The sequence below is a fragment of the Odontesthes bonariensis genome, chromosome 11, assembly GCF_027942865.1.
Source record: "Odontesthes bonariensis isolate fOdoBon6 chromosome 11, fOdoBon6.hap1, whole genome shotgun sequence".
Lineage (NCBI taxonomy): Eukaryota > Metazoa > Chordata > Actinopteri > Atheriniformes > Atherinopsidae > Odontesthes > Odontesthes bonariensis.
In genome coordinates, this window is record NC_134516.1 from 4,218,361 (window position 1) to 4,231,793 (window position 13,433).

The window sequence follows — 13,433 nt, forward strand, 5'->3', positions numbered from 1 at the left end:
CTGCACAGCTGATCTTTAGTCAGAAACCTTGTTTCTAACACCGCAGCTCCACAGCGTGCTGTTAAAGTCTGACATCAGGGAGCTTTGATCACCAGCATCAGATCTACCAGAGAAACTGTTGGACATGGAAACACATGTTTCATCTGACTTCAATAAATCCTGTTCTGGAGGAGCCGACAGGGAGAATAAAGTGGAGATCAGTGAACAGAGAGCCTCATTAGTGCTCGGCCCGGCTCGGCCCGGCTCGGCCTGTCCGCCATATTGTCACTTTCGGTGTCAGTAAGTGGTGAACGAAGCTGTTAAAGTTGACATAAGTTCGGGCCTTCAGTAGTTGGACTGCTCAGATCGGGACAGAATAGTTCTGAAGTGGCTGCAGATCCAGTAATACCCGGATGATGGGCAGGACCGCACATCACACATAACATCAGGAGTTCCACCATTCTGTTCATTTCTGGTGTTTCTGCTTCAGCTCTGAACAATCTGCAAGTTCAAACTTTCCTGTTTGTTTCTGCTCTGTAATGTTGGAGAAAAGGGTTCACTTCTTATTTCAGAACAGACTTTGATCAGTTTGTGTTGAATTATCACATGTGTGTATAATGAAATATTTTTTAATGTATTCTGTGTGTAAATTCTCCCAGGAAGGTAGTATCATATGATGTCAGGTTGTGTATGTTTTTCTGTCACTTTAGTAAAATGCCAGGCAGAGGACAGTGAAAGTGCTTGTGGAACTTGGACAATAATGTACAAAACAGGGGAGATTTTATTCATTTTTATTCAGAAATAATGTGGTACAGCCGGGTAGTGAAGCTTTGGACGTCATCATTTTCGGCTCCTCCCCTAAATGAAGGAAGCCTCCACACACACTTCGAAGCCTCCGCACATCACACACATCAGGAGCTCCACCATTGAACGCCGTTCATTTCTGGTGTTTCTACTTCAGCTCTGAACAATCTGTAAGTTCAAACTTTCCTGTTTGTTTCTGCTCTGTAATGTTGGAGAAAAGGGTTCACTTCTTATTTCAGAACAAACTTTGATCAGTTTGTGTTTGAAGACAAATCTACATGATTATCAGATTACTAATGAACTGGAATCAATCAACATGATGATCAGATGATGTTTTTTTGTTTGTTTGTTTCCTTCACAAACAAACTGCTTCATGTTTTTATTTCCTGGAATCAAAGTGTGGTCTCCACCTTTAAAGTCAGAAAGAGCAGCTTCCTGTCAGAGCTTCCGTTATAAAACTGTGACGCAGTGCATGTATGAGGATGTGAAGAGTTCTTTGTGGTTCAGTCTTTTCACTTCCTGCATTTTGCTGCAGGATCCAGTTGGACCAATCAGAAGCTGCCGTGTGGGATTCTGTCGCTTTTTCAGTCAGACTTCACATTCAGACTGAAATCATTCTTTAACAGAATCCTTTAGTGTCTGTTGCTGATATCTATTCATTACATTCAGAGTAGAAAAGCTGCTGTTTCCAGGTGTCAGCAGGAAAAGAAACTCTGAAGTGTCTAAAAGTCAGTTTAGAGGAGATGTTAAAGATCAGGGGCTGCATTCATAAAGATTCTGTAAAGAGCTGCTCCTGGTGATGGAAAACTACATTCTTAGAATGGTTGAGAATGAAAGAGTAGATCCTACTAAAGATAAAAGTTATTCAGCAACATGTTAACCCTTAAAAGGAAGGAGGATGTGAGCTGCTGTGCAGATGAATGATGTGTGTTTCCTCTGCAGAAGAAGGTAGAAAGTGTGTGTGAGCTGCTGTGCAGATGAATGATGTGTGTTTCCTCTGCAGAAGAAGGTAGAAAGTGTGTGTGAGCTGCTGTGAGTTCAGCAGCATGGATCAGAGTGAGGACACTGAAACCTCTCTGTGTGGGGAACATGAGAGCCAGAGCAAAGCTCAGAGGTGAGGTGACCATCTCTAACTGTCCATGACTCTTCTCCATGTCCCAGCTCAGCGCTCACATCACCAAACCAACTTTATTCACAGGAAGGGACAGAGACCTGGACCCAGGAGGGGGTCCTCACAGAGCGAACTGCAGAAGGATCTCCCACTTTTCAGCTTACAGGCCTCCAAAGCAGAGTAAGTTAGCATCAGGTCATTGATTTAGAGGTTATTAAGTATATCATGCATGCAGGCTGAAAAGTGTTTTCTTTCCATCAGGATCCACCAGAGAGCTGAACCAGAACCTGAACCTGAACCTGAACCTGAACCTGAACCAGAACCCAGCTGTGTGTCCTTTAAGAGCGACTGGTCGATGGGTCATCGTAATGACTTCAAATCAGCCCCACATCCGTCCCCTCAGAGGTGGGCTGAGTGTAAATGCTGTAACAGAGTAAAATGCAGCAGCTGAGGGTCGCTGGTGATTGGTCTGAATCTGAGGGTTAAAAGCCTCAGAGTGTGTGTGTTTATCAGCATTGAGCTCTGTAAGATCACAGAGCTGCCACCAGGGGGAGCTGTAACATTGTTCCACAGCAGCCACACTGACTCTCTGACAGGCCGTCTCACTGCAGACTCAAACACTATCACTGATACTTTAGTTTGAAGAAAACTGTGTTTTTCTGTCAGGATCCATCAGAGACCCGGACCTGGACCTGGACCTGGACCTGGACCTGGACCTGGACCCGGACCTGGACCTGGACCTGAACCTGAACCTGGACCTGGACCCAGCTGTGTGTCCATGCAGAGCGACCTGTCGATGGGTCATCCTATTGACTTCAAATCAGCCCCACATCCGTCCCCTCAGAGGTGAGCTGAGTGTAAATGCTGTAACAGAGTAAAATGAGTCAGTTTGAACAGTTTTTACTCCAACATGTGTTTAATGTGAGCTCAGCTCTGCTTCACATCCATTTCTGTGTTCATATGTGAAGCGGTGTGTGTTGGATGTTTTCCACCAACACTGATGGAGGTGGTACAAATCTAAGGCCTGATATAGTCTTGTGGTCTAGGAGTAGAATGAGAGTCTATTTCATGGAGCTGACTGTTCCTTGGGAGGAGTTGGTAGCAGAATCATATGAAAGGAAAAAGCTTAGATATGTGGAGTTGGGGGCAGAAGCAGAGCAGCGAGAATGGAAGGTTAGAATCTGTCCAGTGGAAGTAGGATGTAGAGGATTTGTTGCAAAGTCTGTTGTCTCATTGTTGAGGGAGCTGGGTGTAAGTGGACAGAATGTGAGGAAAATAGTGAAGGAAGTGTCAGATAAAGCGGTAAAATCCAGCCAGTGGATTTGGATTAGAAGAAGAAATAGCAGCTGGGGCCCAGCAGGGGGGGCACTTAGGGTAAACAGACTTTTGAAAAAGCAAAGAAGAAGTTCCAGATATTTAAGTGGAGGGTGTGGCCCCTGTGAGCCTTTTGAAACCAGGTGGCCATTTTAGGTGAGTTGGCCTGTATGGCTTTGTTTTTGATGGCATTATTAGTGACTGTAGGACTGTTTAGGTGAGTTTGTCTGCTGAATCTGCTAGTGTGTCTTGTCCTGCCTCCACCTCTGGCACCCTCTATACTTTCATTACCCGGACCAGGGTTTGTATCCCCACCCCGCTGTGACTGGTGTGCAGTTGGTGAGAGGCTGGGGTAGATTATGGTTGTTGTGGTGTGAGGAGCAGTGATGGCTGGCATTAGGGGGGTGACTCTGGGACGCCAGTGATCACTCTCTAGCCTCCTGGAGGTGTCGTGGGCCCAACTACACGAAACACTGATGAAAGGAGGTTCCCACCTGATGACCCCAATGACATGTTGGTCAGCACTGCTCACTGATCTATATTATAGGGAGTATAGGGAATTATTCACTGAGTCTGGTCCTTTATTTTTCTTTAGCACAAGTTTCTTGTGTTTACCTTAAATGGATGTCTCTGGGATTTCCAGTGAAAACCAGGTTGTCCAGGGAGTCCTCTGACCCACTGCTCACACCCACACATCCCTTCATGGACCTTCAGCTTGTGTTGCTCTCTGTGTGGACAGACACAATGTGAGCTCATTCTTCATGATTCCTCCACAGAGTGGACCAGCAGAGCTCAGAGGGTCCCAGTGGTCCGTCTGCCCAGCAGCATCAAACACAGCTGGACTCCATATTTATGGTCTGTACATGTACAACAACTACTTTCCCATCTGTTCTGCTCACAGCCATCTCCATGCTGCACTCTGTAGGCCAGCGGGTTGTCAGTGTGTCCAACATGGATCTGATGTTTGGCTCCATGGTTTCAGTCTGATGGGCTCATTCATATAGTTTTCTGTTCCAGCTGCTGGAGGACAACATGCTCACTTTTGTGAAGGAGGAGCTGAAGAAGATGCAGAAGGCTCTGAGTCCAGATTACCCAGAATGCTTAGAGAGTCAGAGGGAGGGTGAGGATGAAGAGCAGAGGAGCAGCAGAGAGGCATTAGTGAAGATCACAGTTCACTTCCTGAGGAGAATGAAGCAGGAGGAGCTGGCTGACCGTCTGCAGAGCAGTAAGAGGATTTCTCTAAAGGTTTAACCTGCTGGATAAATGACACATTTACTGATGTCTCAGCACACAGAACAGCAGATGTTCAGATACTCATTCTGTACAGGGTGGAAATGTCTGTTCACTGATGTTATTTCTTGTCTTCATTCAGAACTTGTTGCTCCAGCGTGTCGTAAACTTAAATGTGCTCTGAAGAAGAAGTTCCAGTGTGTGTTTGAGGGGATTCCTAAAGCAGGAAAGCCAACCCTTCTGAATCAGATCTACACAGAGCTCTACATCACAGAGGGAGGGAGCGGAGAGGTCAATGATGAACATGAGGTCAGACAGATTGAAGCAGCATCCAGGAAAGCAGGCAGAGCAGAAACATCCATCAGACAAGAAGACATCTTTAAAGGCCCACCTGGAAGAGATGAACCAATCAGAACAGTGCTGACAAAGGGAGTGGCTGGCATTGGGAAAACAGTCTTAACACAGAAGTTCACTCTGGACTGGGCTGAAGGCAAAGCCAACCAGGACATCCACTTCATGTTTCCATTCACTTTCAGAGAGCTGAATGTGCTGAGAGAGAGAAAGTTCAGCTTGGTGGAGCTTGTTCATCACTTCTTTACTGAGACCAAAGCAGCAGGAATCTGCAGCTTTGAACAGTTCCAGGTTGTGTTCATCTTTGACGGTCTGGATGAGTGTCGACTTCCTCTGGACTTCCACAGCAAGGAGCCCCTGGCTGATGCTACAGAGCCCACCTCAGTGGATGTGCTGCTGACAAACCTCATCAGGGGGGAGCTGCTTCCCTCTGCTCGCCTCTGGATAACCACACGACCCGCAGCAGCCAATCAGATCCCTGCTGGCTGTGTTGGCATGGTGACAGAGGTCAGAGGGTTCACTGACCCACAGAAGGAGGAGTACTTCAGGAAGAGGTTCAGAGATTCAGAGCAGGCCAGCAGGATCATCTCCCACATCCAGACATCCCGAAGCCTCCACATCATGTGCCACATCCCGGTCTTCTGCTGGATCACTGCTACAGTTCTGGAGGATGTGTTGGACACCAGAGAGGGAGCAGAGCTGCCCAGCACCCTGACTGAGATGTACATCCACTTCCTGGTGGTTCAGGCCAAAGTGAAGAAGCTCAAGTATGATGGAGGAGCTGAGACAGATCCACACTGGAGTCCAGAGAGCAGGGAGATGATTGAGTCTCTGGGAAAACTGGCTTTTGAGCAGCTGCAGAAAGGAAACCTGATCTTCTATGAATCAGACCTGACAGAGTGTGGCATCGATATCTCAGCAGCCTCAGTGTACTCAGGAGTGTTCACACAGATCTTTAGAGAGGAGAGAGGGCTGTACCAGGAGAAGGTGTTCTGCTTCATCCATCTGAGTGTTCAGGAGTTTCTGGCTGCTCTTCATGTGCATCTGACCTTCAGCAACTCTGGACTCAACCTGATGGGAGAAGATGAACAATCCAAAAGGCCTAACGTACTTGATCTGAATTATCTCAATCAATGGGCCGTGTACAGGGCCTTAGAGAGTCCAAACGGACACCTGGACCTGTTCCTGCGCTTCCTCCTGGGTCTTTCCCTGCAGACCAATCAGAGGCTCCTACGAGGCCTGCTGACACAGACAGGAAGTAGCACACAGACCAATCAGGAAACAGTCGATTACATCAAGAAGGACATCAATGAGAATCCGTCTGCAGAGAGAAGCATCAATCTGTTCCACTGTCTGAATGAACTGAAGGATCGTTCTCTGGTGGAGCAGATCCAACAGGCCCTGAGTTCAGGAAGTCTCTCCACAGATAAACTGTCTCCTGCTGAGTGGTCAGCTCTGGTCTTCATCTTACTGACATCAGGAAAACATCTGGATGTGTTTGACCTGAATAAATACTCTGCTTCAGAGTGGGATCTTCTGAGGCTGCTGCCAGTGGTCAAAGCCTCCAACAAAGCTGTGTGAGTACAGAGATAGAGGGATGTGTATGAATATCCTGCTGCTGTTTCTATAGGAGAGAAAGTCCCAGATTCCTACTTCTCTCATTATTTCCTCCTCAGGCTGAGCAGCTGTATCCTCTCAGATGAAGGATGTGCAGCTGTGTCCTCAGCTCTCAGCTCCAAGTCCTCCAGCCTGAAACAACTGGACCTGAGTATCTACGGCTCAGGAGTGAAGCAGCTGTCTGATGCACTGCAGAGTCCTCACTGTAAGCTGGAAGCTCTCAGGTCAGGTTTCTCTGCTGTTTCAGCTTCATACAGTCTCTGTGATGCAATAATCTGAAAACATCTTCACATCTGTTTTAAATCCACAAAGTAAAACGTCTCCAGATCTGTGTCCCTTTCCTCTGATCTAGTCTGCAACAACCCAAAGCTTGGGCTGGTGTAATTCTAAATGGTATCAAAGTTTTGTTAAAGTACAACAGTTACATATAAGAAGAAAAAAGATTTACAGAAATCTTGAGGTAGAACATTGACACACAGCCCTTTTTAACCTTAAAAGAGGTTAAGTAAAGGGCACACAAAAAGAAGAAAACATGTGAATTTTTCTTTAATTAAAAGTAGTTGGCGGGCTTATTAAAATCATATATCTGTGGATCAGCCTTCATGAATCCCTAATAAAGTGTTTCTGTGTATAGTGAGATATTTGTGGGCGATGGGAGACATTTTCATCTCTGCTGTGGATCAGTAATTAAAGTCCATTAAAAACATGAATATAAAACACCAAGAATGGAACCATAGTGCACATCACCAGATTCAGAGACTCCTCAGTAGAAGTTACAGAGATATTGTGGCTGCAGAGCAGCTTCACATCATTACTGTCCCTTATGTGACTGTTCTTATTAAATGTGACTGAATGTAAGACTGTTTAACATCTTCTCCTCAGGCTGAGCGTCTGTAACCTCTCAGATGAAGGATGTGCAGCTCTGTCCTCAGCTCTCAGCTCCCAGTCCTCCAGCCTGACACAACTGGACCTGAGTAACAACAACCTGCAGGATTCAGGGCTGAAGCAGGTGTCTGCTGGCCTGAAGAGTCCAAACTGCAGACTGGAAACTCTCAGGTAACAGAACACCTGTGGATGCTCTTTGTATGATTGTTCCAGCAGCTTTAGGCCTCTGACACCACAGGAACTCACCTGAACCTGGAACCTGAACCTGGAACCTGAACCTGGAACCTGAACCTGGAACCTGAACCTGGAACCTGAACCTGGAACCTGAACCTGGAACAATCTGGAAAGTCTTTTTTGGCTCATTTGCTCAGTTTCCTTTTGGGCTGCGTTCTCCTCCAGTAAATAATGTAGAGTGCAGATTCCTACAAAGTTCTTTGAGTGAGTTGTCCTCCTGAGCCCACCTGATGGGCGGGGCCAACCAGCTGTAAACAAGCGTTGGACCTGGTTCCTTCTGCCTGAACTGATACGCATGACATTACGTTCCCTTTCAGTGGATTCCCTCGCTACAACACATACAGTACGGGACACGTATACTCGCCCCGCAGAGCAGCCGTCAAACCTGGCTCAGAACCGTGTTCAGGCTTCTAGGGGCCCATGATTAAGAGGGGCCCAGAGAGGCCCCCATAAAGTTATAACACTGACAGAAAATAATGTGACACTAAGTTATTAACTAACTTACAGTCACAAATATATTTTATTTACAATGTTCCGGTAACAATAACTTTATTTGTTTTGGAAACATTAACCCCCCCCTCTCTATTTATGTGAAATGGTTCAGTCCGACTGGATCAGCTGCAGCGCCGCAGCGGGTAAGAAGGCAGAGAAGGCAATATGCCTCAAAGTCAGGTAGCCACACACGAACAGAAAGGAAAGAAAGAGGAGAAGGAAAAGTAGAAGGAACACATTTTTGAAAACCAAAAACGGACTGAAAATGCCATCAAAAATAGCATCAAAATGCATAGTTTTATGTAAAATAGCATCATAAATTCATCATAATTCCTCATAAAGCCTCCTGACCGGCTGTTTGGGGCCCATGAAAATAATTGTTAAATCCCTAGCGGCGCCCCTGCTGACGAGCGTCTCAGGTTCACATCAGTGAAATCAGCTTCTTCTTCACTGCTGCTCTCACTGTGGTGCAGAGCATATTTCTATCTGAACAGGACTCAGTGGGGAGGGGCTGCATGTGTTCGGGGCTAAAATGGCAGCAGAAATCAGGTCCATCCACGTGTGTGTAGTTTGATTGTGACTCAGATTTCTGAAGACACAGAGTCAGTAATGTGAGACAGCTGCAGACATTCAGCTTCAGAGCAGTTCTCTCAGAGTTTCTGTTGTTGTGTGTGTCTGCAGCCTGTCAGGCTGTCTGATCACAGAGGAAGGCTGTGCTTCTCTGGCTGAAGCTGTGACCTCCAACCCCAAATCCCATCTGAGAGAGCTGGACCTGAGCTACAACCATCCAGGAGCCTCAGGAGAGAAGCTGCTGAGGGCTGCACTGAAGGATCCACACACACTCAGGTATGGAGAGGCCTGCTGCAGCCTCACAATGGGCCTCATGCAGCAACCGTTCGTACGCACAGATTTGTTCTTAAATCGTGCGTACGAGTGATTTAAGAGAATGTGCGCATTCACCAATCTTTTCGTATTTTACATTTTCTTTCCGGTACGAACAGAATTTACGAGTGATCCAGAGCTGTCGTAGGAGTTTCCTAAAATAGTCCGCTGTTATTCAAATCACGTTTGCTTTACTAATGGATTGTATATTTAATTACTTTGAAGAAAACATAAATAAATATACATTATACCCAACAATGATGCTGACATTATTCTGTTTGACTTAAAATATGCACTAATCGAAGGTTCATTTGAATCTTAATGGGAAGTGTAACCAGCGGCTGACTTGCTACTTTAGCGCGTCAGGTTCTTGGAAGAGACCGTGTGGAGACAGACGAATGGCTGACATCGCGATTAAGATCACCAAGGACTGTGCTGCTACAAACATGCAGCTTGCTAGAGCCACGACTCCAGAGAGAAACACGCCGATTAAACCCAATTCCACCACACGTCCAGGTCCTCACCAGCCTTGGATTTTTGGCCACGGGAACCTTTCAGAGGGAGATTGGAGACAGATCGGGGGTGTCCCAGTCCTCTGTGAGTCATGTGCTCCCCTTGGTCATCAAAGCTCTCATCAGTTTATCACCCATGGTACATCAGACTCCCATACACCGCTGTCCAACAAGTACAGATTAAGAGGGACTTTCATCCCGTGGCTGGACTGCCAAACATAATTGGAGCACGAGACACATATACGCATCAAAACACCCGTGAGCTGAAGGCCAGGTGGGTGTGTCTCGATACCTCGTTCATGGCGCAATATTGCCATGAACGAGGGTCTCCCACTACCTGAACCAGCCCAGGCAGACCAGAAGGTGCCAGAAGACCCCCCTCATGGACCACCCCATCAAAGTGCTGAGTGATGAGGCAACAACTGATTGCACGGCTTTAGTTGCAGTCATCGAGCGCCTGGCCATGGCGAGACTTTTTTTAAGCCATTTTCATATCAAACCATTTCTTTTTTTATTTCGGTGACATGGTATTAACAGCACTCCTATTTGCTTCCCATTTCTTGGCTTTAGCAGGTCCCGTTATTCCACTGCTGACACTGCTAAAAATGACAGATTTCCCTTTCTGGATCTCTGAAAGCAGAACTTCAGTCTCAGAGCCCCTAAAGTTGTTCTTTCTGGATCTCTGAAAGCAGAACATCAGTCTCAGAGCTCCTAAAGTTGTTCTTTCTGGATCTCTGAAAGCAGAACTTTAATCTCAGAGCCCCTAAAGTTGTTCTTTCTGGATCTCTGAAAGCAGAACTTCAGTCTCAGAGCCCGTAAAGTTGTTCTTTCTGCACCTTGATGCCATTCTCATGACAACACTCAACACTTCCTGCTACAGGAGAGTGGAAGCACAGCCTAATATGGCATCATTTAGGGCATGGAGTCTGCAAATCTACTATCCTCGTGCACGTGAACTTAAGATACGCACGGGTGGCATTCATCATTTACGCAGGTCGTTTACACACTTTTTACGAAGTTAAGAGCGTTTGTTGAATCTGACGTGGCGTGTTCGTACGAGACCTTCTTACGAAAAAAGTAAGAGAAATTTAGAATAAAAATACGAAAATGTTCTTGCATGAGGCCCAGTGTCTCATAAAGAGCCGACAGGACTCCAGCGGTTAGTAAAGATGGACTTTAGGAGCCTTCATAGATCTGTAATGTGCTCCATCTGATGGAGGCCCCAAACCTTCTGGATCCAGATGTTATATGAAGGGGGGGTTCAGCCATCTAATAGTTCTGCAGCTCAGTGCTGCTGTGAGTAATATATTTACAGATGTTTCTCTGGCCTCCCATTCAGCCCTTTAGGCATCACTCCTAATAGAGCCACAGCAGCATCCCGAGGTACAGAGCATCAGATACCTCTCCCCAGAGTGTCTTTACTTTGGGACATAAGCAGAATATATGGCTATGACTGGCAGCATGTGCTCCACCGTTCCTCCAGCATCAGCTGGAATGGGACCGGCTCATTCTAGATGCTATTTCTGGAGTCCTGAAACATGTGACAGTTATTTTCCTGCTTTCAGGGTGGAGCCTGCTGGAGAACGATGGCTGACACCAGGGCTGAGGAAGTGTGAGTGTGTTCTTTATCTGATTCATGACATCCAGCCATCGCCACACTGTCACATCACTCATTGATCAAAGTGAACAGATGATGGATCAATAACTGCAGCTGGACTGTGTTTGTTCTCTCCATCAGATTCCTGCCAACTCACAATCGACACAAACACAGTGAACAGGAGACTGAAACTGTCTGACAACAACAGGACGGTGACACATGTGGAGCAGGTTCAGTCATATCCTGCTCATCCAGACAGGTTTCATGGCAGGTGTCCTCAGCTGCTGTGTGGAAATGTTCTGACTGGTCGCTGTTACTGGGAGGTCGAGTGGAGAGGAGATGTTAATATATCAGTGAGTTACAGAGGAATCAGCAGGAGAGGAGGCAGAGAGTTTGGAGGGAACGATCAGTCCTGGAGTCTGATCTGCTCTGATGGAGGTAAATACTCTGTCTATCACAATAACAGAGGAACATCCTCCTCCTCCTCCTCCTCCTCCTCCTCCTCCTCCTCCTCCTCCTCCTCCTCCTCCTCCTCCTCCTCCTCCTCCTCCTCCTCCTCCTCCTCCTCCTCTGTCTGTAACAGAGCAGCAGTGTATGTGGACCGTCCTGCTGGCACTCTGTCCTTCTACAGAGTCTCCTCTGACACACTGATCCACCTCCACACCATCAGCACCACATTCACTGAAGAACCTCTGCATCCTGGGTTTACAGTCTGGTTTCCTGGTTCCTGGTTGTCTCTGTGCTGAGTACACAGAGTGTCCTCCTGTCAGAGAATCCCTGCTGAACAGATAGTTCAGGCTGTTCATGTCTGTCTCTTTCACTCAGAAACACCTTTTCAGACTCATGGACTCAGTCAGTTTCTGTGTGAAACTCTTCTGAATGATTCCTTGGAAACTTCTTCCTCTTCCGGTCCTTTAAAGATGGAAGCTGCCATTCTTCCAGGAAGTTGTTTTTCTGTGTGTTTCCAGTCAAAGCTTCACACTGAGCCCATTCAGTTGCTGTCAGCTGCAGTTAGTTTGCTGCACATGTGACAAACTGATACTTTTAATGTAGAATTTCTATGTAAAAAAAAAAAGTTTAAAAATGAGATGAAATAATTTGCAGTTTGCTTGTGAACATGAAAGCATATTTCTGAAATATGTGCTTGATACCCTGAACTATAAGTGGATGTCTGGGCTTTGCCATCAGTGCTGTAATTCAGGACTTTACCTTTAGAAGCCTCCTAAGATGATGTTTGTTGTGATTTATAAATATCATGTCAAAATAAAACTGAACTGAATGTGACTGAATTGTGCTTTTATTTGCACCGGAAATAGTTTTATCTCCACGCTGCAGCACGTCCGAATGAATAGAAGCCAAGTGTGTGAAAATAAAAGCTCCAATGAAGAATATTAGCAAAAAAATGACTGAAAACCACTTTGAGCTGTAGTTCCTGTGGGTGAGTGATGCCACGAGCTGAGCTTCTGTAGCGTTTAAAGTAAGGCACGTCCCATCACACGTGGCTGCTAAACAGGAGCAAACATAAAGAGACCCAAAGTGATCCGTTTTCATACGTAAGGTTTCAGTTTCATCCCATCTTTGGTCTGTGAAATGTGCATTTCTGAGTTGTGTTTCAACACTGTAAGCAGGTGGCATAGCTTTGCTTGGATCTTAATCAGACTGATTGTAATTTGAGCGGCAGGTAAGTTTGGTAAAATAAAGCCAGATATCAGAGTCTTTGTTGGAGAAATATTTTCAGCCACAACTCTGGCCGACATTCTTAGTAAAAGGAAAGAAAAAGCAGGTGCATGAAAACTTACTAAAGCAGGAGTTTTCCCTTCAAAAAGTCCATCTTTGGAGAATAAAACAACAGAGTTATTAACAGAGTTTCTCAGAGTTTGGGGCTGGTTAGGGGCTTTTGAATGGATTCTCCCATTGAATTCTGGGTCCCTGCGAGAGGCCAAAAGACAGCTGATACTAATATTCTTCTCAGCACTGATGAGTTGTAATAATAATAATAAATGAAGTAAAGAAAGAAGAGAGGAAGAGACTGGGCCGGCACATTTCCCATCATGCCTGTGTGTGGCAGAGGAAAAGCCGAAGGAGGTGAAGCAGCCCGAGTTCTCCCACCTTGACCAACTGACAACTGAAACTGCTAACTGGTAAAAAAAAACATGTGTTTCTCAGTGGAGTCTGGTGGCTGAGAGCGAAGCCGTCAGCTGCTGCTTTAAGCGGCTGCTCGACACCAACTACAGCAGAGGAAACATCCCAGATGTAGCGGACACTGGAGTTTCTGCAGGTGGCCTTTTAGGCGTGCTGAAGGGGTTTTTGGGGTTCACTCCTCAGCTGCTGGACTCCTGTCTGCTCCTCCAAAGCCTGAAACTTTCTGCTGCAGCTAACCCTTAAAACATGGAGCTAACTTTCCTGTTAGCTGGAACATTTCAGA

At 46.2% G+C, this 13,433-nt stretch overlaps 1 protein-coding gene across 1 annotated transcript; it reads left to right on the top strand.

Annotated features, from left to right (window-relative positions):
- The first annotated feature begins 224 nt into the window (after nucleotides 1-224).
- LOC142391496 (NACHT, LRR and PYD domains-containing protein 3-like) lies at nucleotides 225-12,260 on the top strand. Its single transcript, XM_075477281.1, has 13 exons — nucleotides 225-953; nucleotides 1,787-1,897; nucleotides 1,982-2,074; nucleotides 2,156-2,299; nucleotides 2,561-2,740; nucleotides 3,985-4,063; nucleotides 4,226-4,433; nucleotides 4,581-6,366; nucleotides 6,466-6,630; nucleotides 7,289-7,462; nucleotides 8,699-8,863; nucleotides 10,977-11,023; nucleotides 11,150-12,260. Exons 2-13 carry the CDS (start codon nucleotides 1,830-1,832, stop codon nucleotides 11,752-11,754), a joined length of 3,714 nt encoding a protein of 1,237 aa, XP_075333396.1. The 5' UTR covers nucleotides 225-953; nucleotides 1,787-1,829; the 3' UTR covers nucleotides 11,755-12,260.
- The last annotated feature ends 1,173 nt before the right edge of the window (nucleotides 12,261-13,433 follow it).